Source organism: Silurus meridionalis, chromosome 17, assembly GCF_014805685.1.
Source record: "Silurus meridionalis isolate SWU-2019-XX chromosome 17, ASM1480568v1, whole genome shotgun sequence".
NCBI classification, from domain to species: Eukaryota; Metazoa; Chordata; class Actinopteri; order Siluriformes; family Siluridae; genus Silurus; species Silurus meridionalis.
This window is the reverse complement of record NC_060900.1, coordinates 17,535,474-17,561,852: the sequence shown is the minus strand read 5'-3', so window position 1 is coordinate 17,561,852 and position 26,379 is coordinate 17,535,474. Positions and strand designations below refer to the sequence as shown.

Below are 26,379 nucleotides of genomic sequence, written 5' to 3'. Positions count from 1 at the left end.
AGATTTTTATTTTGAATATAAATAAGCCACACCTGTCTATAAGCCGCAGGTTTCTACACTGAAACTAATTAACTTTACACAGGCTTTAATGAAAGACAGTGTCTGTTACACGGCTTGTATCTAAACAGCAGCCTACCAAGAAAGTCATAGTTCACTGTCTTCCTCCTTCCTTTCACAACAATTTCTCTCGTGAGTTTATCTTTTGGTATCGTCGTACGTTTTCTCCTTTTCGTACCTTTTCTCCCGATGCCGTGCAGCTCAGAACACTGGTGAAGTGCGTTTTTTCATGCCCGGTTGTTTTCAGCGTGACGAATGATTCGCATTTAATGTTGACAGTCCGAGTGAGCGGCAGGTCAAACAGAGGAACCTCATCCGTATATATGATGTGGTGTGGTCCGATTCAGTGGGAGCGCATCTGATTTAATATAAAGAGTTTCATTGGTTCACCTGAACCCGTTCGGCAATTTCATTAGTCTAATGTTATGGGGTTCAGTTTTTTGGCTTGAAGGTTGTGAAACCGGGAAAGACCAGGAAAAATCCATAAATTAGCTGCTTCGTTGTTTAAGCCGCGGGGTTCCAAGCATGGGAAAAAAGTAGCGGCTTATAGTCCAGAAAATACGGTAACTCCTTTGGCCTTTTCAAAGGAAAACGTTCTATATATTTATCCTGGCAGCATTTACAAGATGACGTTCCTTACTTTAGCATGTATTTCCTTCACCTGTGTTTTGAAGACTTAGGTTTCTAGGCTATATTAGGAATCAGACCAGCTGAAGCATTAATAGAAATTGAAGCTGCTCTTCAGTTTCACTTATTAGTTGACAGCACAGTCTTCACAGTTCTCACAGAGTTGCTAAGATGTAATGATGGTGTGTGTTAATGGTAATATTGACTAAATCAGTACAACATTATGTTTGTTCCCCCAGTGTATTTTTAATAAACATGGGCAAAATATCAGCTACTTACAATTGCATAATGCCTGGGCTGCACAATTCCAGAGCGATAACATTTTGCTTAAGGTAGCTGACAGACCTTGCATAATATAGCCATAGTGCAAAAGTGTAACACCCATGGTTTCTGGGTAGAAAGTGTTCATCTGTTTTTTTTTTTTTTGTCTCCATATCAAGTCCGTGTTCATTTAATCTATTTTTTCTTGTTGAAAGCCTGTCAAGTGGCCTGTATAACACGGTCATCAGCAGTTATTTTCAGCAGCAAGCCCAAAAATCCCCTCAGTCTAGTTCTTTTGATGCGTCTACGTTAATCATCTAAACCAGTATTAAGCATTATAACAGCAGTCTGCTGTAAGCAGTCCAAAATACTGACTCTTCAGTTTTTTTATTTTAATTTTTTTTAAAGAAACATAAGAGCTTGGGATAACATTACCAGTAGTGAAAATAAACTACCAAATATTCAAAAATAAAATATCTATACTGTATAAATAAAAAACAGAAATAAAAATCTGAACTAATAGTGATTAGCTAATCAGATTAAGAGTCTTAAAAAGAGATAAGATAGATAATAATTTGGTTTACTGAAGTATTTTATAGTGTGAATTATTGTATAGTGTATTATAGTATTATTATGATATCAGTTTATTTAAAAATCTGTTTAATATACACTGAGAGACAAAATCAAAACCTGGTTTGAGGAAATGAATGTGACAGAAATTGGGTGGACCTTGCTTATATTTTAGCAGTCCATTAGTGAACATCAAACAATAAAATAATCTCTAGTGGTTGTTTCAAAAAAAGTTCTTATTTTTAAGCTTATAAAAGATCATTAATAAGCTATTTAATACAAAACGTCTATTGAATAGCTGATTAATGTAGCTAAAGTGTTTAAAGTATACATTTGCAGAGTCCTCTTAGGAAATCTACATCTGTTTTGTTTTTCCAAAACATATCTCAAAACAAGAAAGGAAAAGATAACTTTTTACTGCCATACCAGACAGCACTGTTAAAAAAAGAAAAGAAAAGAAAAGAATGTACTCCTGGCTGCTGCGTAACTGACTTTAACGACAAGTTCAAAAGTCAAATGTAGAGTAACTCCATTGCATACAGCTGTACAGGTACATTATCTAACATCATAAAACCTTTATCCAAACAATTCTCATACACTTGCATGTAATCAACATTTCATTTTTTCTTTCCTGTTACTGCTCAACAAGTGTATTTTAACCTACACTACTGTACAAAAGTCTGAGCGCCTTAATTAAAAACAATTAAAATCTAGACTTTAGATGTCTACGTGTTCTACATTAAAGTGCCAAACTTCAATTTTCGACAAAAATGTTATGATACATTTATACTGTATATGTCATTTATGAAAGTAATACATTCAGACAAACACCTTAAATAAAAATGTCAGGAGCACTGCCTAGGATTTTACTTGGTAAGAAAGAAGCAAGTGAGAAAAGGCTTGTAGAATCTGTGCAGCAACGACAATTTCTGTTTGAAATGGTATAGCGTTTCTTACATTACAGAACATTACATTTAATTATTTTTTGAAAGCATCTTAATCTTTCAGACTCCTTTATGACTTTTGTACAGTACTAAGTCCTAATACTCTACTTAAATCCTTTTAATACTGCTGTTCATAATACCTGCTGATTTCTTAACCAGATCACAGATTATTCTCCAGAACAGTCTGACTGAATTCAAATGTTTAAAACATTAACTATTAAGACCAAGATGCAAACAAGATTGAACTCATCTTGCTCACAATAATAAAATAAATAAGACATTTTCTGTCCTATTCTCTCCCTCCTGATCTGTTTCCAATGGGGAAAAACACTCCACCCTGATTAAAGCAGCAAATAAACACAAAACCTCACTTAGGCAAAACTACACTCATATGGTTGTTTGCATTGCCTGTTAAAGATATTTATTTCTTTTTGCTGAGCATGTGAGGTTGAGTAACATGTGGATTTTAATTTTTTCAGGATAAGGCTGGTGGAGAGTCAAAGTATCCTTGTCAGGACATGAAATAAGTAGACAGAGCATAACAGCCTACACTGCAGTGGTGGCTTGGTTTGATTTGGCAGGTTTAGCGCTGGGTGGAACCGGAATAGGGCGTCTTTTGCGTTTCACTGTTTTCCCACTCTTTTCATTCAGAATGCCCTGAGCAGCTTCCTCCATGTCACCCACGCTGATTTTCATTGCCTCTGCCATCTCCTTCTTAGTCACAGAAATAAACTTGCGGTCCTCAGCCATGGTATCAAGGCCACCATTTCTTAATGCCTAAAAAAAAAAAGAATAAAAAAAAAAAGGTGGCTTTGGCTGCATTTCGACTAGTTATCAAGGATGAGTATGTTTTATAAGAATAAGGCTGCAGTTTACCTGTTGGATGAGTTTATCAGCTGCTGGTAGAGATTCATTTCCATCATATGTTGGATTATAAGGGAACTGCAAGAGAAAACAGTAAAACAGTGAAACTACAAAGCAACTTCCATTTAAACAACCATAAGATGTAAATTAGACCGAATACTATATTTTTTTTATATGGTGTACATACCTGAGTGATGTCATTCCTCACAGTAAAATCTGACTGGTGTCTGTCTTCAACATCTCTAAAAGACGATGATGCTCTACTGGGAAGCATACCAACTTCTCCTGTTGGGTTCATTGCTTTTTTAAATCAAAGGGGTCTTTAAACAAGAACTCTTTAATAACAAATAAAAAAATAACACACACACACACACACACACACACACACACACACACACACACACACACACACACACACACACATAACAAATGTATACTGTATATATATTCTTTATACTTACTGATATCTTCAAAGGATTGGCCTCTGGTTCCAGCAAGTGATGGTGACTCTCTTTCATATATAAAGCTATTAGAGAGAACAAGAAAAGCTTGATTGGTAAAATACATTTTATTTCAATGTTTTTCTTTTGGTAAAAAACATTTATGCAGTGCTAGGTAGTAGAATTAAATAAGTTAGCGCTACCCAGTGGACTCAGTCTTTTGGCAAATAAATAATAGCTGAGTTTTTACTGCACATTGAGCAATACATTTTTACCAAATGTGGTATATAATGTAAGCTGAATTAGTTGTCCATGAGCAGGGAATAACACCATGTGGTGCAAATATGTAAAGTACTTACTCGTCTGTAAAGTTGGCATTATTGTTGGTGATGTTGGTTCTGGTTGGTGTTACAGGAAAGAACTCAGTATTGTGGAGGAACACAGAGTCAGGTGGAGACTCCACATCCTCCGGACGACTCTCAGAGAACTGCAGGGGGCGTTGATTAGTCTGTGCTGTTGTAGGGCTACTGGGTTCTGATGAAAAGGGGTCTGCATTGGTTCCAAATAAACCCCCGGTTCTCTGAATGAGAAAAAAAAAATTTACTTTTTATTCAACCCTTAAACAAGCTAGGTTAAAAAATTTGTATATAAATACATTATCTATGTGGAGGTTTAAACCAGTTAAAGCTCCTTAAACTGGGATAACAGTATATAGCGATTGCTAAAAACAAAAACAAGAAAAGTTTGTTTTTTAAATATTTTTCATTTGTGTACTTGTGGACACACAAAGCAAACTATGATGGATTGCCAAACAAAACACTATTGCATGTACATGTTTATATAAGTGGTGGGCAGTCAGAGCACTGACCTACATTTACAACCCAAATTCTAATATTTGACATTGTATTAATTTATTCCCAACAGTTTATTCTCTTCATTTCATAGCTCCAATCAGATTTCAGCATTTTCCCGCCCTCTGATTGGTTGGTCAGAGGGAAACTGTAACAGCCAAGTTTGACCGTCTGTAGCACGCTGCACACATGAATACATCTGAGTTAGACTTTATGCCTACGGAGGAAGAGAAATTGATTTGGTCTCAGACATACTTAAAAATCTATTTTCAAGAAAAGCTAGACATTGTCAGGAGAGGTCGGTCAACCCTGAAGCTAGCTAGCTTGTTCGCCTCTTCCAGACCAGTGAATACGATCGGTACCACTGACTTACAGGTTCTGAGGAGCAAGGCAAATTTTGAGTCTGCATCTCTGGTGAGTAGGTAGTGTTTTATTAAACATTTTATGTTTTTGCCATGTTATTTGACAAATATTGATTCTGAACTGCTCCAGATGATGTAGGTGGCACAGTTGCGGTTGTAGTGTAGAGGTTTGGAGTTGTCTTAACTGGGTTTCTTGCTTTAGTAAAAATGGTATTCACCCTCCATATGCAAAATGCCTCTCTCTCTGTAATGCCACACGTTGTTATATTGCGTTTTGTACAGTATTGATGGTTTTTATAATTGCGACATGATAGTGGTGGTATTAAGAGGTGAATTAGGTTGGGTACGTCCTCACTGAAGGGCCAGGTACCAAATGCACAGCCCGCCACTGGTTTATATCGATACATACATGCATACATATCTTTTCATAAGTGTATGTGTATAGTCATCTGCAGCTTGCACACTACCATATTCCTTTACCTTATACCCATCTTATACAGTCTGTGTTGTATATTTATTGTTTGATCTCAGTATTCAGAGATATCACATCTCATCACATTGCACCTTGTACTAAGTATGAAAGTGCATGTAACAAATAATGCTTTGAATCTTTGAATCCCTTTTAAACCTTGAAATAACCTTTCTTTGTCTGTGTGCTTTTTCTTCCCAGCAATGAAATGTAGTTTTTTTTAGAGGTTTACAGGGAATTAGACTTTTATTAGGTTTATTGAAAATTGCTGTTATAACACTATTCTCGCAGTGTTTAATAAGACAGAATTACCCTGTAGATGCCCTCCTCGCCCCCTGCCATGGCTCTCTCCATTTCATCTTCAGCAATAAGGTCTCCTGAGATGGCTCTGTGGAGCTCGGGGGCAGCCTCCTCCTCAATGCTGCGCAGACCCGCCTGAACAAGAACGGATAATGTTAATAAATGTTAGGATGAGCTGAGAAAAGTAATGGGTAGTGTCAAGGGCACTATTGAGCAAAATTAACCAGAAGCAGAATAAATTAGGATTGGATTAGGTGTCACACCTGAATCTCAGCTGCTCTTTTTTTAGTAGGCCGGTAACCATAGTACTCTTCCTGGCGCTGCATAAACTTACGGAAGTACTCCTGAATCAGGAAGGTGGCGTAGAACTTCCCAACAGTAACCTCATCATCTGTAACCAAGCAAATACACCACATGTAATCAAAAAATCACTGTCTAAATAAAAAACAAAAAAAAATATTTTATGAAAGTACAGTAAAAAATTAAGTAGGGAAATAAACAATAACTGGCTTAGTCATTACCACATTAAGCCAATTATTGTGCCAATGAAAATGTATTTATTTATTTATTATTTAATGATATATTGGATTGTTTGGATGGCTTATAGTTATACTAAATGTTGAGGAAGTTACTTCCCGTTAACACTTATGTTATAGCAGCTATAAACTGTTGTTCCTTAAAAAAAAGTGCAGCGTGAAACCAAAAAGACCGCTGTCCAAAAGACTTATACATGCATTCTTTACCTCCAATAGGTGGAAGGACCTGGTCCAAAAGTTTCATACTGATCCGTTTCCAGATACTCTTAATAATGGCTCTGAGCTCTTCATTAGCCTGCTCAAAGTTACCTGATATTCAAGAGACACAAGAGATTCTATAAAACAGTTTTTACCAATATTTACTGTTTATAATACACCATTAAAACCTTCCCCAGCATTTCATACCTTCAGTTTTAATCTTCAAAGCTGTTCTAACTAAAGCAAACAACGTAGCATTAAAGGTGACCGTTCCATCACTGTTCAGGGGCATGTTCATGGAAATTAATCGCTAAGGACAAAAATGAAAAACATAAAAATGTTTGAACTTTGGAAGACTAGTCACTTATAGGATTTACATTTGCAGATTTCCTTATACAGAGCACTTTACAATGATATCATCTATACAACTGAGCAGTGGATGTTTATGGTTCCAAGGTCCCAACAGTGAAATCTCAGCAACTTAAAAATCCTGAGATTTTAATTCATGACCTTCCAATCAAAATGCGTTTTAATATATACTGTGGATACAACTGAGTGTTTTTTACCTTTACAATTACAGATTTAATTGGCTTACCCTGCAAGCTGAGCGATGAGGGCAGAATTTTCCAAATCCCAGTGGTGGCTGGATTCTTCGTAAAAGTGTTACTACATCTAGATGTTTAATTCGACCCCTTCAAAATTAAAGTGATAATTGTTTATTTTCAATAATAATTCCCTTGAAAAAAAAACGTATAAAGTATTACCTAAACTTGTGTTTGACTCACGTTGCCTCAGGATCATATTCTGCCCAAATCTTCTTGAACTCATCCAGATGGTGTGGACCAAGGATTGACCAATCACGAGTCAGGTAGTCAAAGTTGTCCATAATAATGGCCACAAACAAATTAATAATCTGCAGAATAGAACACCAATTGACTGTTTAACAATTAACCAATTTTTAAGTTTACCAGCAACTTTAAAGATTTACCAAAAATATTCGAACAAATCTTTTTTTTTTTCAATTTCTTTTTTTTTTTTTTTTTTACAACTTACCAAAAATGCACACAACATGTTAAAACTCAGAAAGTAAAATACAGCAAAGTTTGTTCCACAGCTGTATTCCTCTCCAGGAGTTGAGCCATAGTCTGATTTTGGATCACACAGCTTCCCAGACATACATGCCAGCATGATCTTTGGCCAACCCTCTCCTGTAACACATCTGTAATAGAACCAAGCAATTTGCAATTTGATTCATGTGACCATATCTGCAACACAATGATGACAGTAGACATCTGACCCACCGGAACAGTATCAGAATGGCTTGTGGGAATGTCTGGAAGTGATTGTTACGGTTGATCTCAGTACCATCCACTAGAGCAATTTTACCAAATACCTATACAGAAGAAAAAAGATTCATTACGATAAAATGGATGCAGAACTGTAACAGTAATTGTGCCAGTATTAGAAATTTAGAAATGCTCACCTGCATTCCTATGACAGCGTAGATAAAGAAAAGCATTACTATGATAAGAGCTATATGAGGAAAAGCCTGAAAGAGAGAAAAAATATTTTTTGTTATAAAAAATCACAATTATATTCATAGAAAGCAGCCATAAGTAAAATTACATAACAAGGTATAGTTAAAAATACAAAAGCAAATGTGCCATAGATATGTAGATATGTAGATATGCAGAGTTAAATCTAGTTCAATCCTAACCCCACACTTTTAATTAATTTCATCATTCCCTAATAATAAAATTGCAAAGCTGTTAAAATATCAAAGCTGACTTCTGGCTTTATCTAGTAAGTATCTACAAGCTTGGCAAAGATGTAAACATTAAACATTAGGTAGGTTTCATAACAGCACTATGATATAAATGAATTATATATGTCTACTGCCTTTGTCAGACATGTAAGCAAAATGATTTTTAAACTGGCAACCAAATATCACTGTATATATCAGATAGGGTGGTCTTTGTTAATTCCAATCCCTAACAGGGATCATCATCACACCTTCAATATCTCAGCCACAAACTCTCTTTCTGACCTGGAAGGACTTAATGAAGGTCCACAGCAGGTTGCGAATGCCCTCAGATCGGTTAAGCAGCTTTATCAGACGCATGACACGGAAGAGTCTGAAAAAGGTGATCGAGACTCGAGCATTTTCTTCATACTATAAAGAAGCAGAAATGTAGCTCATTGAGAAGGCAGGAATTTTGACAGGTATATATTTTTTTAAAATGGAGGGAAATGTTAAAAATTACTCACAGCAATAGCCTGCATTGGGTTTGTTTCCTGCAAAAAACATATTGTACATGTTGATAGTACTTAAATACATTAAATAAGTGCAGTATTAATATACAGTACATATTAATAGCACCAAACAAGCAAATGAAATGGCTCAGATAACTAACCTCCCTAAATATTTTATAAAGCACTTTTAAAAACAAATGACTTGACTAAGTCAAATAAAACAACCACTTATTAATTTGAATACCTATAAAGGTTTACCAACCAGAGTGATAGACAAAAAGTGTTTTTAAATGGTTAGTCTGTTAACAATTTTAAATCTATGGGATATTTTTTTAATGTAAAAGAAAAACATTTCAATAGCTTAGCATAGATTAAGAGCATTTTTATCTTTGCAAAAACACATTTTGGTTTTTGTTGCTTTGAGTTGCTATGTTAAATGGTCAGAGTATACCAGGGTCAGTAAGCAGGCTCACACAGCAATGCCCATGCAGACCAGATTGATATTTACAGCACAGCCGTGGAGGCAGTACAGTCCACCACTGGACTCCAAAGCAGCCTGAAAAGGAGAAACTAAGATGAGATATGAAAATCAAAAATATAAAATTACATAGTGACAATAAAACCCCAAAGATACGAGAATCTTGTGTGGTTCTGAACAGATGTAAATAAAAAAATGCCTAATGAGTGGTGGCAACACCAAAAAAATACACTGGTACACATAAACAAATTACTGAGCAAAAGCTGAGCACTGAGAGAGGAGTCTGTGCTTGATGTAGCTGATTATCTAATGTGAGTGACTACTTTGGCATTATGCATACAGGGCCTTTTATTATTTAGTACATTAAGAATGAACATGTTTTCCGTATATGCCAATTTCCCTCACTTGCTTTTGTAAAATCAACTTGTATGTAACTGGTCTGTAGTACAAAAACGATTGGGGACTACTTTTCTATTGGCTATTTTGCTAGATTTTTCTCAATTTTTGGCTCATATACACAATTTTCTGCTCTCGTACTTACATCAACCTGACTGAGGACAACATCTACAATGCTTCCAATCACAATGAGGAAATCGAACACGTTCCAAGGGTCTCCAAAGTAGCCCTGCAGGAAGTGTAGAAGAAGATGAATAGACTACCTCAGGGAGGAATTCAGTCAGAAATATGTTTAAAAGAATAATCCTTTGATGTTTGCATTACCTTTACTTTAAAAGCAATAAGTTTGACAATCATCTCAATGGTAAAAAGAACTGTGAAGATGACATTTAGGGTGTCTGACAGTTTTGTGATGTGGTCTGACTGATTACAGTGCTGCATTACAGAAAACATAAAAAGAATGTAGTTAATTACTGGTAAATAAAATTATTAGTAGAAGTAGAGATATTTTAAAAGGGGAAATTCAGATTTGGATAAAATAGAGAAAGCACGCACCTGCATTCCTAGACACAAAGTGTTAAGTATGATGAGGAAAAACATGAGGTACTCAAAGTAGCAGGAGGTCACCAAGTACCAAAATTGGTACTGGAAAGGGTTCTTAGGGATGTAGCAGCGGAGGGGCCGAGCTTTCAGTGCATACTGTACACACTGGCGCTACAGTAAAAAAAAAGATACAGGATTACAGGAACTATAAAATATTACAGAAACTAAGGCTCTAAAAAGTCAACTTTGGTAAAAGAGGAAAAAACACAGATAAGGTGTGCAGTTCAGAAAAAAAATGGGCTGCTTTATTCAACATCATATGGAGTTATTCTGACCACTGCACTGATAATTTTTCAATTACAACATATCTTGGAGTGTTCTTTTATCCTTACATCACAGAAACTTTAATATCATCCTAATCAACTTAAGGGTACGTAAACTGGATATTTTATAAATCGATACTTAATACTATAGTATTATGATAGGGCTTATGTTGAAAATGTTAAGTATGTAGAATGTGATGAGTATGTGTATGTGTATTTGTGTCTGTATTATGTAGTATTTGCATCTGTAATTCTTTTTCTTGTCTTGCAAGGTATATATTTGTTCTTCACTAAAGGAACTTTCAAGAAGCTTTTAGGTCTTTTCAATGAAGCACTAACCAGTCATTTAACTTTATGGGAAGTGCATTTACTTAACACTGAAAACTAAGAATTACTCCATTAACGTGTAGAAATTTACTCATGTTCATGTTTTCAATTCAATTCAATTAAATTAAATTCAATTTATTTGTATAGAGCTTTTAGCAATGAACATTGTCTCAAAGCAGCTTTACACAGATAATGTGGTGATAAAAATGTTTAAGATGTTCTCTATATGTTTTCCTGGTTACCTGGTTCTTGTCCAGCTCACAGTTCTTGTACTCCTGCTCTCCCTGCTCTCGGAAAGTCACAATGACAAAGCCGACAAAGATGTTCATCATAAAGAAAGCTATGATAATAATATAAATGATGAAGAAGACAGAAATGTCCACACGATTGTTATAAACCGGGCCCCTGTTTTCTGCATCTGAGTCTATGGCTTTATAAAGCAACCTGTGGACATGAAAAAAGGGAACAATACATTTTATTATTAAGAATCATTAGCAAAGCACAAGAAACTGCAAATGGATGAGTTTAACAATTTTCAAAAAATAGAATTGCAGATTATAAAGACTATGCCTCGCTCATACTTACTCTGGCCAGCCTTCAAATGTGGATACAGTGTAGAGTGAGAGCATTGCTTTTAATACATTGTCAAAGTTAAAGTCACTGTTGAGCCACTCCCGTGGACGGACCTCCATTTCATGAGGAGAGTTCTGCACATGGTGAACATAATTCCCCCTGATAACAAAGGAAAACTTTGTCAACAGGAAAAGAATCGCATTTGAACATTATTTGTAATGTCTAGGAGAAGAAATATAGCAATGCATGTGAAAACAGATCTGAATAGCAGATGTGACATCATGGAAAATTATAAGAAAAGACTCACTGACATTCCATCTCAGTCAATTTTAGTGGATCTGTGCAGTAGAAGAACCTGCCCTGAAGAAAAAAACAACAACAACATAATAATTTCTCACAAATTAGTTCCATACAAGCAACGAAATATCTGTCAAGGCTATTTGAATGGTTTTCTCACCTTGAAGAGTTGGACTCCAATGCAAGCAAACATGAAGTTTAAGAGCATTGTGACCAGAATGATATTGCCAATAGTTTTGATGGCCACAAACACACAACTGACCACATGCTACAAAAAGAAAGCAGATTTAGAATCATGTATCCAAAGCAAAAGTTGAATGACCTCCAATCACAATATGCATTAAAGGCTGCCACAAACTATAAAAGCGTGTTTTATATAATAGAATTTTTATTTTAAGTTGTACCTTTAATCCTTTGGCTCTGTTAATGGCTCTAAGTGGCCTGAGAACCCTCAACACCCTGAGAATCTTCACCACAGAGATGGCACTGGACCTGTATAGGAAAAAATCCATACACTCAGCAACATATATCAGCAAAAGATAAACAAAAGTAACTTGCACAATATGCAGAAATATGCGTAAAGCTGGACCCATGACTTAATCAAAATATTTTTTTTATATAAATGTTTTATTATGCAGAATGCAATTTTTTATTTTTTTAATGTTTTTATTTTCACTTGATTAAAAAAAAAAAGATTTTCAGTCCTTTTCACATTAGATAACATTTTTCCATATGATGTTCTACATGCTTACATAGATTGACATGTGACATTTATGTGAGTTTCTATTATTCCCTTTTACAGAAGTCAAAATTAATAGTTATTTTGAACACAATTATATACGTGGTATTGTCACGTGTTCAGACACTTAATTATATATTTTTTTAGAAGATTAACTAAGCAGTCTAATATTATGAGTTTTCAATGCTGTTTCCACTTTACATCGATTTTGTAAAACAGGATAATTTCTAAATGCATAAGCTACAGCAATATATCAATCAATCAATCAATCAATCAATCAGTTATTCAAACAATCTATCTATCTATCTATCTATCTATCTATCTATCTATCTATCTATCTATCTATCTATCTATCTATCTAGTAGACAGACAGACAGACAGACAGACAGGCAGACAGACAGGCAGACAGACAGATAGATAGATAGATAGATAGATAGATAGATAGATAGATAGATAGATAGATAGATAGATAGATAGATAGATAGATAGATAGATAGATGGATGGATGCTACAACTGTTCAGCACAGACCACACATTCAGTGCTGAAAAGTCCATTATTACTATTATAATTTAAGAACTTACTCCATTCCCATTGACATGAGTGAAACCACAACAACAATGAGATCCAGAATGTTGAAGGAGTTTCGGCAGAAGGAGCCCTTGTGCAGGAGGGCACCATACACAGTCATCTAAATCATGACATTTAAAATAGTTAAGTTCATTTCAGTATACAGGGAGTGCAGAATTATTAGGCAAGTTGTATTTTTGAGGATTAATTTTATTTGAGGATTTAATTTGAACAACAACCATGTTCTCAATGAACACAAAAAACTCATTAATATCAAAGCTGAATATTTTTGGAAGTAGTTTTTAGTTTTAGCTATTTTAGGGGGATATCTGTGTGTGCAGGTGACTATTACTGTGCATAATTATTAGGCAACTTAACAAAAAACAAATTTATACCCATTTCAATTATTTATTTTTACCAGTGAAACCAATATAACATCTCAACATTCACAAATATACATTTCTGACATTCAAAACCAAACAAAACAAATCAGTGACCAATATAGCCACCTTTCTTTGCAAGGACACTCAAAAGCCTGCCATCCATGGATTCTGTCAGTGTTTTGATCTGTTCACCATCAACATTGCGTGCAGCAGCAACCACAGCCTCCCAGACACTGTTCAGAGAGGTGTACTGTTTTCCTCCTTGTAAATCGCACATTTGATGATGGACCACAGGTTCTCAATGGGGTTCAGATCAGGTGAACAAGGAGGCCATATCATTAGATTTTCTTCTTTTATACCCTTTCTTGCCAGCCACGCTGTGGAGTACTTGGACGGTGTGATGGAGCATTGTCCTGCATGAAAATCATGTTTTTCTTGAAGGATGCAGACTTCTTCCTGTACCACTGCTTGAAGAAGGTGTCTTCCAGAAACTGGCAGTAGGACTGGGAGTTCAGCTTGACTCCATCCTCAACCCGAAAAGGCCCCACAAGCTCATCTTTGATGATACCAGCCCAAACCAGTACTCCACCTCCACCTTGCTGGCGCCTGAGTCGGACTGGAGCTCTCTGCCCTTTACCAATCCAGCCACGGGCCCATCCATCTGGCCCATCAAGACTCACTCTCATTTCATCAGTCCATAAAACCTTAGAAAAATCAGTCTTGAGATATTTCTTGGCCCAGTCTTGACGTTTCAGCTTGTGTGTCTTGTTCAGTGGTGGTCGACTTTCTGCCTTTCTTACCTTGGCCATGTCTCTGAGTATTGCACACCTTGTGCTTTTGGGCACTCCAGTGATGTTGCAGCTCTGAAATATGGCCAAACTGGTGGCAAGTGGCATCTTGGCAGCTGCACGCTTGACTTTTCTCAGTTCACGGGCAGTTATTTTGCGCCTTGGTTTTTCCACACGCTTCTTGCGACCCTGTCGACTATTTTGAATGAAACGCTTGATTGTTCGATGATCACGCTCAGAAGCTTGGCTATTTTAAGACTGCTGCATCCTCTGCAATATATCTCACTATTTTTGACTTTTCTGAGCCTGTCAAGTCCTTCTTTTGACCCATTTTGCCAAAGGAAAGGAAGTTGCCTAATAATTATGCACACCTGATATAGGGTGTTGATGTCATTAGACCACACCCCTTCTCATTACAGAGATGCACATCACCTAATATGCTTAATTGGTAGTAGGCTTTCCAGCCTATACAGCTTGGAGTAAGACAACATGCATAACGAGGATGATGTGGTCAAAATACTCATTTGCCTAATAATTCTGCACTCCCTGTAATGTGTCATAATTCTGCATTTATAAAAAGGCCCTCTAAAATTCTGAATATCAACTTACTTTGAGAACAATCTCAATGGTGAAGACAGTTGTGAAGACAATATCAGCATAAGCCAAAATCTGTAAAATTTCAAGTGTATTTAGCATTAATTAATTTGTATGATTACTATAACAATAACAATAATGCAGTAAAAGGCACTTTGTGTTTTGTCTTTTGTGTTTGGCACCTTATTTCTGAAGGATTTGGGGTCGATGGGATCTTCAGCAGCCAGAGAGATGCTGCTGAGGAGGATCAGGAGAAGGATGAAGTTTGTGAAGGGGGTTGCATTGATGGCCCTGTGGCAGATCTTACGGAACCTGTCAGTGAAAAACAAACAAGAAAACAAGACAATGGAAAAAGTGTTTATTGCAAAAATAGAAGTATAGAAGGTCCCTCTAATCTGTCATACTTGAAGATTTGAATAGCTTTGAATAGACTTGAAGACCTGAAGTACAAAAACTCAAAGGTCTGGCCAACAACTATTAATCTGATTTGAATTTCCATTCATCTAAGTAAAACCTACTGAGGGAACTGTTTATTTTTTGGTTGGTTTAAATGCTACTTAAAAATTTAATTACAATTTTATTTTCAAGATGATCTTTTTAAATGAATTAATTAATGTAGTGGTGAACTTTTACCAACTTAACAGACTGCTTAAAGTTATTGGATATAAACTCAAAAGCCTCATTTCAACCTAACTGGAAAAACTATACACTAGAGTATACACGCGAGGGCTTTTCAAAGAGAAACATCTATGAGAATTCTAAGGTGAGGACAATTTACTTGTTCTCTGGGCCAAAGATGAAGAAAGAGCTGGCATTGGGCATGGGAACCACTGTTTCTTTAAGCTGAAGATCAGCCATAGGTCTGGGTCTTGGACTGGGAGGGATCTCTGGCTCTTCCTCCTCATCATCACCTGAGCAACAAAGAGAGTTTGCAGGTGAAAAAAATGTCCTGTTAGTTTAAATTCCAGATTAATAAAACTGACCTCACTTTTGGACATTGACTGAAACATTACCTAACTTATATTAAAGCAAAGTGAACCAAGCTCATTAAAAAATGAAAACTGCTGATCTTTAGAAAGTCCTACCCTGTTTATGGATAGTTCATTATTTTTAACATCATACCCATAAATGACCATAGAGGCATGAGGTTAGTATTTAGCATCGCCTTTAATAGTGCAGCTATTCTTGCAATTATACTGATGCTTAATTTAGTTCCTCAGCTTAAGCCAAGGAAGAGGTTTTAGAGTTTATGTTGGTTACCTGGAAAGTCAGCAGGAGGAAATGGGTCTTTCACTTCCTTAACATTTGATTCAAACTCATCCACTTTAAGCTGCAGGAAACACACGTGAGAAGAAGATGAAAAAAATACATTGGCTTAGCTAATGAGATAATTTAAAGATGGATATTAGCTTATTTGCAAAGGAAATGCTTTATTATACTGTGTGGTAATATTACATTCCATTTGAAATTTTATTCGTATTGCATGTTTAACAAATGACAGTGTCACAATACAGCTTTACAAAAATCCAGATGTAATTTTAATCCTATCAAGGTTATATCAGAGAAAACAGTTGCAATGGAAATTCACTTGAACTCCAAAAGAAACTTTAAAAGCACACAGAATAAATAAGGATGCCACCCTCTTCTGAAGGACACAGATACTGGGATTTTCTGATATCATTAAGGTCTAATGGTTTATGGTCTAATGGGAATAAACACTGATATACACTTTCAATTTAAGAAAATATATTTTGTGGAAATATATCTTGTATGTTGTGATTAAAACAGATATTAAAATATTAAATAATAAAATATTGCTAGCTTTGACTTCATTCCATGTCTTGATCAATAATCTGAAAATTAGGAAATGTCACTATAGAATTTTACTGTAAGGAAACCTTTATAAAAGAGCAGTGTTTCATTGGGTGTTAATACCTTTGCTGTCGTGGGCATGCTTTCAGCCTTATGTTTGCTCTTGACCACCACAGCTTTTTCATCCTCACCCTTCTGTGACTGGGTTCCTCTGATGGAAGAAATTAATGGATTCTACAGAACTTGTATGAGATGCCAACTTTTCAATGGAGAGAAGCAAAACAGTGTCTCTAGTTTCATGGGTAATTAATTGAGTATGCATACCTCATAAGTTTCTTTCTAGCTTTCTCCTCCTCCCTTTCTTTCTGTGCTGATGAAAGGCTTTCAGCTTCACTTAGGTTGTCAACAGCAATGGCCAAGAACACATTCAAGAGGATGACTAACAACAGCTCAGGAAAACAGACTTACAATTTTCTTTTCCAGTTTTACCATCACCAGTGGTGTTTCACATGTACATGACAGATCAGAAGGATACAGTTTCCACAGATATACAGGATGATGAAATAAATGCAGACAAGAATTCCTGGGAAAGTTGGTCCACCATGAGCCATAATACCATTGTACATGATGGAATCCCATTCCTCCCCAGTCAGGACCTGGAAAACAAAAAAACATCAATTAGGATGTGATCTTTTAAAAGAAATATCCAAAATACTTCTAATATCGTGAGATTACTATGTCACAAATTTAAGAAAATCAACACAATTTTGCAATAAGTTGTCGTGCCCAATGCACTGTTTTGAAATGTTTTTTTTCATTGACATAATTAAAAGAAAGTTCCCTGTTTGGTATTTCATTCGGTTAATTTTAATTGTGTCTGAAGAGTTTTAGTTTTATTGTATTAATTTTGTTTTACTGTTTATATTTCACCTTATACTACACATTTACACATGTTTACTGTACATAGTAATTATATCACTTTTTATTACATACTTTGTCATTTTTTTATTTGGTTGTACAGCATTTTCATATACTACATTAATGCTCTATGAATTACGCTTATGTTTACTTATTATTATAATTATAATTATAATAATAATAATAATTATTATTATTATTATTATTATTATTATTATGTATTATCAAGTTTAAAAAAGATATTCTTAGTTATAATGTGTGTACCTGGAATACACTAATGAGAGCCTGAGGGAAGTTGTCAAAGTTGCTGCGCTGCAAGGGCCTGTCAGGAAAATTGAATTTGCCTCCAAACACTTGCATGCCCAGGAGAGAGAAAATAACAATGAAGAGGAAGAGCAGGAGGAGCAGACAGGCGATGGAACGGATGGAGTTTATCAGAGATGCCACAAGATTGCTCAAAGATTTCCAGTACCTGAAAGACATAAAAAGGAGTATTTTTAGGTATAAATTGCCCCACAAAATGTTAGAAATAATTTTCTTAGAACAGTTTGTTATTGTGTCCCAGTTTACCAGTAAATCTGGATTTGTATCGAAATCTACTAGTGTCCTCAGTAAAATAACTCACTTTGTAACCTTCATCAGACGTAAGAGTCGAATACACCTCATCACAGAAATTCCCAGTGATGTCATCACATTTGCTGAGACCAGGATAAGCTCCAGGATGCCCACAGTAACAACGAAACAGTCGAAACGGTTGAAGATCGACATGAAGTACATTCGTAGGCCAAACGCATACATCTTCATGACCATCTCAATTGCAAAACAGGTGAGCAGGATCTTGTTGACTGTATCTGTGGAATCAAAAATATAGAACGTAAACTTGAAAATCATAGATTTCATTAGTCATTTGGCTTACTGCAAACCATTTGGCTTCTCTGGACAGACCTTGAAACTGGTTCATCCATTCAGTCTGGTCATGATGTTCTGTGGCAATGGCGAGAGTGTTGAGTAACACAACCAGGATCACCAGCCAGTTAAACACTTTGGACTTCACCCAGACAGTGCACATTCTCCGTAAGACACGGTGATAGCGGCGAGCAAGGCGACTAGAAGTCAGATTGTGAAAAAATATGTAATAATAGCAATAATAATAGCAATAATAATAGCAATAATAATAATAATATAAAAACGTTTTAATACACTTACAAGTAATACACTACACGGTTTAAACCCTCCTCATATAGGCTGTCTGTCTCTGAACTATCCTTCAGGGGAAGAAGACCTGTTGACAAAAGAAATCATGGTCATAATACTGGCACAAATTAACATTTTTTAATAACCAGGAACAAAATGGTATCATGAAAGAGAAACCCATGTCTAAGGAAAACCAGCGACAACCTATAGGTTCTAATACATGTATATGAGCACCTAATCCTTCTTGATCAGCATCCAGAATTTCAGCATGTGTAATCCATTCCATGTATCCTTTCAGATCTTCATCCATCTGTTCTCGCTCTCGTAACTTCTGGTACTCCCCTCTGGACCTACATTTCTCTCTTTCCTTACTAAACTCCCTACAGAAATAATGAAAAAGACATGAGTAAACAAACCACATAGTAGGTGACACTAAGCAATAGTACAGTAAGTAAACAGTTCAATTATGAACTTGTTGATTTATAATATATAAAGGAAGACTTATGGGTTATAAACTTTATAAAGGGATTTCTCCAACTGTAAAAGTCTGGCCTATAAGATCAAAAAGCATATTGCATGTTTCTAACAAACAAAGAGGTTTATGACTTACCCACTGAGGACGCCAAGAACCAGGTTGAGGACAAAAAAAGAGCCAAGCAATATCAGTGACACAAAGTAGACCCATGGCCATTCATTGCCAATAGCATCATTAACCTAAAAGGACAACAAAAGCTGTGCTTTACTTTAAAGACTTTTTTTGTTGTGTTTTATTTTATATATATTTTTTTTAATTAGTGTAATTGCTCATATGGCAAGTGTTTCTTACCCAGTAGAGCACATTAGTCCAGCTCTCCATTGTTATACACTGGAACACTGTGAGCATGGCAAAGCCAAAATTATCAAAATGGGTGATGCCCCAATTGGGTCCTGGCCATCCAGACCTACATTCTGTGCCATTTATGGTGCAGCGCCGGCCATTTCCAGCCTGGGCACAAGGTGATGCCAGTTCATTTTCCCTTAAGGCAATAATGTCTGTGATGCAAGACAAAATTATAGTAGTATTATAGTAGTAGTAGTATAGTATTAATTCAGTATGAGAAAATATCCCTATTATCAGAATAGTAACATACTACACAGGAAAGGTCATATGTATAATAATTTACAAATTAATTCATACCATGCTATAATGCATTCACAATGTATTATGTACATTATATATTAAAATAAATTGTATAACTGTATTTGCATTCTAGCTTTGATGGCATTTGGCACACACCTTTATTCAGAGCAAAGTATAAAAGTCTCTCTTAATAAAAGCATCCTGGTAATGGGTCAGTAGCTTATCAGCCAAGAGTACTAACAGTATAAGTAATGCTTATAACACATCTCTATACTATAGCATAACTACCAAAGAAATTGAACCATCATTAGTGTATTGCATAAGAGGGAGATGCCATAATGTTTTGAGTTTTTAATTTCCTGCACAATATAATTTGTAAAAACAGGGGCTGAATTTCTTTGAGAGTTGTTTTAATAAATAAATGCACACATATTTCCTTCTGCTACCAGTTTATAAATGCACTATATCCATTACTATAAACTGTAATGCCAAATAACTTTAACAAAAAATATAATGCCTTATTAATGCACTATAACATACTATGAAATATTAAAAGGTTTTCACATACATATAAAGCCTTCGTAGTTGGTAATTGATCAAATCAAAGCAACAGAAGACAGCAGTAGATTAAACTTGGCCTTACCTTTGCCTTCATAGTAACAAGTCTTGTGCATCTTGCATTTAAACAGCTCCAGACCCATTATAGCATAAAGGGTGACCAAGAAGAAGACAAGCAGAGCGACGTGGAAAAGAGGCAGCATAGCTTTCAAAACAGAGTTCATAACCACCTGCAAACCTGTGGAGGAGAAACATGTTGAAACAAATTACTCTATGTTTGGTATACAATAGAGCAGCATGGTAATGCAGGAAGAACTTACTGGGAACTCCAGAGACAAGACGAAGTGGTCGGAGGACTCGAAAGGCTCGAAGAGCTTTCATATCGAACCCTCCTCCTTTCTCCGTGGGGACTCCAGCTATTGCATTGATGGTATCAACTGCCAGGGTGAAGAGCCTAAAAAGGAGAATAGAAATCATAGTTACTGTATTAGAAAAACTGCAACAAGATATCAGAAACAGTATAACAATATAACAGCAGTTATATATTAGTGAAAATATAACAAAAAGTCAATATAAAAAAAAATATACTAATGATTACACAGTTTCCATAACACACTAATTAAGAATTACTTTCTAAAAAATCAGCACATGCAAATTAATACTGAAAATAACATATACAGAGCAACATGTCATTTATAGTATTTGGATTTAGTATTTGGTTTTAAAGGCATTGATACGAGATCAGTGCACAGATTTCTCTTACCCCATGAACACGATGACAAAGTCGAGTATGTTCCAACAGTTCCGTAAATATGCGCCTTCATGAAATAATAACCCATACGCTATTATTTTCAAGAAGCACTCCAGAGTGAAAATAAATAAAAAGACATACTCCAGGCTCTCCTGCAGAACAACATACAACCTTGTTAGAGAATATCCATTTTGATTAACACATCTAAGGTACCTACAGTACTGAAATAAATCCATTCAGTACTTGAAAAGAAAATATGTTTTAGTTATAAACAAATATAAATGTACTATAGGAAGTGAGCAAATAATAGCAATACAGATATGAATATGAGATGCACTTTTTTGTGTTTTATTTCAAGAAATCGGATGATTCACTTTCACTCCAGTGCATTGAAATGTTAAAACAAAGCTTGCAGGACAAATAATTGATTATTCTGAAGATGAACATGCATCAGTCTTTAGTAGCTGCCTTGTTTAGGGTTTAAAATCAGGATACAAATTAGTTTTAGGAAATAAATCCAACTATATTTGCTGTAAAAATATAATGGGTAGCTACAAACAAATATAACATCATTATTTGGAATGGGAATAAAACCAGTCTCATGCACATATGTAGTTCATTGAACAGCATGTTTGGGACATAGTCAAAGTGTTTATATATATATATATATATATATATATATATATATATATATATATATATATATATATATATATATATATATATATATATATATAAAAATAAAAACAGGGTCTGGTTTAAGCCATGCCCACTTTTACTTTAAATAAAAAAGCAGATAAAATAATTGGAGTACAGAGTAGGTACAGACAGTTTGTTTTCTGTTGTTGCATCACTATGGTAAAGACATGGGAAATGCTCACAGAACAGGGCTTTGTAAAGTGGCACCTGTTTACAGCACCTGTTTATGCTCTAAAACCAGTAACACTAATCATATAGTGACTGTTGCTTAATCTTTGCCAATTTAAAGACTAATGTTTCATTAATTCACTAATGTTCTTCTACACTTTTGTAATTTGCAAACAATTGCATGGGAGGATTGATTTCCAATCAGTTCCTCTTTCATTTACTTTACATAAAGCTTATGCAGGTTCCTCTTTCATTTAACTATGCTAAAACAGCATTATATACATTAGATTTTTCAGGAAGAGATCAACTTTATTTCCCTCTGTTGAACTGTTAGGTAGGTCAATCCTTGACTATAAACCTTCCATTTAAAATTCAACTTCTCAAAATACTCAGATCTGCAGTCTTACTCAAGCACAAATGTCCCAATGTACAGTAATTAGCTAATGAAGTATCAATTGTTAAAAACTAAATATAATCAAATTATCAGACTCAGAAAATTCAGAACCTTTGCTACAGAAATCTGACCAAGCAACATCTGTTAAGAGAGCTGATTTGGGCAGAGGCTGTAACACCCAGCTCTCAGCTTGTGTTTCATGATGCTCATCTGAGGAATGGTGGAGCTACAAGTTAATGTCACAGCCACGGGTAAATAGACAGTAACTGTAGAAATCATGACACACATTAGAGTCATCTGAACTACAACACTCTATTAAGTAACACACTATTAGAGATCTGAGAATATGACTGGGCATACTGTGTGGCTCTGACTCAGATATTTAAAATTTGCTTGAATGAAGTATTGAATTTAGCTAATTATAAGTTTTATTCCTTTTCCCATTAACATTTTTGTGCATTAATCCTTTTTTGTTATTCAATGTTAATCATATAAATTATGAATTTTGTACATAGCACATATTAACAAACATCATGTGTAAACTAAAAGAATAAACCTTTATACCTGAAACCAAACAAAGTCTTCCATCATGGTTCTAAATAAAAATGTCAACATTCAGATTTTGACAATTCTTTTTACAAAAAACAACAATATTTTTGGTGTACAGAACTTGTATGATAGAGTTAATTTTAGGGGCATAAATCTAGAGTCTATAAAATTTTCAGCTTATAATTTACTTTCGAATTACTTACGAATTGCCTTCAAGTATGGATGCTACGTATGAAAGAGTTAATATACTCTGAAAAAGGCAAAAATGTAAAAGCTATAGACAACAGTAAGTCTCAGAAGAGGAAAAGGCTTTTTTGTAACAACTAGACATTCTAAAATGGTAATATGAGCAACAAACTCCACACAAGTTTGAAACATAGTTTTAAAATACACCTCTAGGTGTTATATACAGTATGTATGTATCTTTAAACCTCACACTCATTCCTGTGGATTGCTTGCTTCATGACCACTACTAGTCCTGACTGAGGGTCTAAATATAAAGTCCAGGATGAAAACCAGTACCAACACCAGTCATCGAGATTTAATTTCAAAGTCATAATATTTTACCGACTCACATGCAGTTTAGTTGGATCACAGAAGCAATTGTGTCAAACACATGCATGAGGTGAATAATGCCTGTATCACTATTAATTATAGTAGATTATTGATAGAAGTTATATTATTAAAAGTAAAGAACATTTCTAAATGTTTTTTTTTATGATTTATGGCTAAATGGAAACCCTGAGTTCCACAAGTGCAGGGGGAGTCAGCTGGTGTATTTCAGCAGATTCGAACACATAAAAAATAATTCAGCAGAACTGATCAATATATGTAAGGAAAAACTTAGCTGTAGCCCAGCAACTCCAGTTTTTTAAACAGAGGTCTTATATATTCAGTCTACAGCACCAGTTAAACAGGTGGTATGAAACAAAAAAGCATCCATTTCAAATTGATATTGTAAATTGTATGTTCTTTGCAAATCGTATCTGAAAACCCCTGGTCTTTGAAGGACAAGGTTTTTTTCAACAGAAACAATACAATAAATTATTGTTTGCAATGTTTGTCAATATGAATCTTTTCGAAAAGCATGTTAGATACATGGATATACATAAGTATTCACAACAGTAAGGTAATATTTCAGCTTACATTACCTCAGTTAACTACTGCTAAGTGTTTTGAGTCTCTGGTAATTTTGCTTATATCTGGAGCTGTTACTCACCAAGGTAGTGTTGGTGTTGTTGGTGTCTTCCTCTGGCATTGGAAGAAACACAGCCAGGGCCACACAGTTAGCAAAGATAGTGAGTAGAATGATGATCTCAAAGGGTCTGGTGCAGACTGTTAAGGAAAATACTGGACTTGGTAAAACAACTACAATATGACAGAACAAGCACTGAACTAATGGAATGAAACCTGGATACACTTGAGACCAGGTGCTTTTGTAGCAAGGTCTTAAATATGCATGACGTGAAGAATCGACCCTAAAGTTTACTTTAATGTAGAATTTACTTTTTTGCTTATAGTCATTATGCAACATTTCACAGATGTAGATAACCAGGAAAAGAAGGTTTGGAATCTAACTTTTGCTTCTCTAAATTCTAACTAGAATAATAAGCAACCTCAATCATTAATTAAACCTTTTAGCACACTGCAAAACAAACAAAATAATATTTAAACAGCAATCTTGTCATTGCTGAAGACATTTCAGTGCATTTTAGGTCATTATAAAATGTGCTTTTGTCTTTTGTAGTTAATGCACATCATCAAATTGCATAATTAGTATCTCACTTGTTGGTCACATTTGATCATGAGCTCTTTTTAATTTAATAATGCAGACAGAAAACTACAACTCTTTCAAACTAAAAGTTCAGGTTAATATTAAGGAAGGCCTACGTCCAGGTCAAGTTCAAATTGAACCACTATTAGCTGAAGGCAGAGGACTTCTTAAAACAGCTTCAATATTTCCTTAAATAGTTTGTCATAGCATATTTAAATGGATAAGCTTTAACAAAACAGTTATTTAAGCCACCATACAGTGGTCAGTGTGAGTTTCTGAGAGAGAGAGAGAGAGAGAGAGAGAGAGAGAGAGAGAGAGAGTGTGTGTGTGTGTGTGTGTGTGTGTGTGTGTGTGTGTGTGTGTGTGTGTGTGTCTGTTTACATGCACATTCCTGCCAGTAGACTGCAGCACCTCAGAATTTCCCTGCCAGGTCAGCATCATGTCCAGCCAAAGTGATCTCACACAACAGCTGCATGCACCCGAAATATTGTCAAACCATTTAAATGTACTTATTAGTCATTAAGAATGTCTCAAATTTATCTACTGTATGCATAAAATATGCTACTATCTATAATACATTATCAATAATAGAATTTGTAAATAGCATCTTGATTTTTTCAGTGTGGCCATTTTTAAATGAACACAATAATTTGATTGCATTTTATATTAGCTGGTGAACAATATGATACACTACCAGTGTTTTAGTTCTCACCTTGAACAAATCTACAAATTAATCAGCTGAACATTTAACACAATTTATTGGCTCTATTCATTGAATTCAACAGTCCTCTACTATATAGAACTTAACACCTTAGGTAGTGCAAAGACCAGAGATGATATTTAACAATGAGGGAGTCAATAACAAAAGCTTAACACATTTACTTCAGCTATTATTGGATTTCAATACTTAGAAAAAAATCCCCACCTGTGCGCATCATTGTGGGTACTGACAACAAAATCTGCCACAGATCCACATCAGATAAATCACTAATTCTCTAGCTATTTTGTTTATTCCTGGTATTAGTGATAAGCTCACAATCTGTATGTTTCTTCCATCATTAAACTGCCAATCACAACCAAGGTCCATCTCACCACCTCATGAAAACGCAAGGTATGAATGAGCGTGTGTTATTGAAGGATACTTCCACTCCACAATGTTAATGCAATTCTTGCGGATGGGGTTTTTGAGAGTAAAGAAAAAGAGCGAGCGTGCTGGCCGGGGGTTTCCTCCAGTGGCCTGCAGTTTCTTCAGCTTCTCCCGCTGCTTCCTCTTCAGCTCCTCTTCGTTCATGATGAACGAGGCCAGGGCTGGCACTCCGCCTGAATCCATTTTGGAATCCAAAATAAAATACCTAGAAGTCAAACAGCCAGTTTCAAAAACCCCAACTTATATTATAATCCTTTGGTCTCTTAGATGGTCATGTGAGACCTTCACGATTCCTCCACCTCCTCAACCCTCTGTCCTGTTCGAGCTCTCCCTCTCGCTCTGTCAAGGCCTCTTCTCACTCCTTGGCCCTGGCCCCTGCTTGGAAAAGTACACCAAGCAAGGAGAAATTAGAGAAGCGCAAAGCATTTGGGTGCAGTTGGCCTGTGTCAGGTTTATATATAGAAAAGTGTTGACTGTCCATGCTTGGGGTTGAGAAAGAGGGTGGTGGGAGCATGCTTTATGGGTGGGGACACAGGACAGAAGGAAACAGGAGT

At 35.5% G+C, this 26,379-nt stretch overlaps 1 protein-coding gene across 1 annotated transcript; it reads right to left on the bottom strand.

The window, feature by feature from the left end:
• Window positions 1–910: 910 nt before the first annotated feature.
• Window positions 911–26,141, bottom strand: cacna1sb (calcium channel, voltage-dependent, L type, alpha 1S subunit, b). The gene is made up of 45 exons (XM_046871752.1): window positions 25,821–26,141; window positions 24,124–24,229; window positions 21,107–21,246; window positions 20,664–20,797; window positions 20,429–20,581; window positions 19,492–19,697; window positions 19,276–19,379; window positions 18,900–19,045; window positions 18,678–18,753; window positions 18,417–18,577; window positions 18,097–18,322; window positions 17,736–17,943; window positions 17,089–17,209; window positions 16,878–16,992; window positions 16,677–16,764; window positions 16,002–16,071; window positions 15,520–15,652; window positions 14,924–15,053; window positions 14,757–14,816; window positions 12,991–13,097; window positions 12,074–12,161; window positions 11,830–11,937; window positions 11,680–11,732; window positions 11,385–11,531; window positions 11,042–11,243; window positions 10,162–10,320; window positions 9,931–10,041; window positions 9,752–9,835; window positions 9,241–9,288; window positions 8,748–8,774; window positions 8,527–8,652; window positions 7,963–8,028; window positions 7,781–7,872; window positions 7,533–7,698; window positions 7,265–7,392; window positions 7,075–7,171; window positions 6,687–6,789; window positions 6,489–6,590; window positions 6,009–6,136; window positions 5,758–5,880; window positions 4,123–4,343; window positions 3,785–3,849; window positions 3,511–3,608; window positions 3,336–3,401; window positions 911–3,236 (listed from the first exon to the last, which is right to left on the bottom strand). Exons 1-45 carry the CDS (start codon window positions 26,006–26,008, stop codon window positions 3,006–3,008), a joined length of 5,511 nt encoding a protein of 1,836 aa, XP_046727708.1. The 5' UTR covers window positions 26,009–26,141; the 3' UTR covers window positions 911–3,005.
• Between the last annotated feature and the right edge of the window lie 238 nt (window positions 26,142–26,379).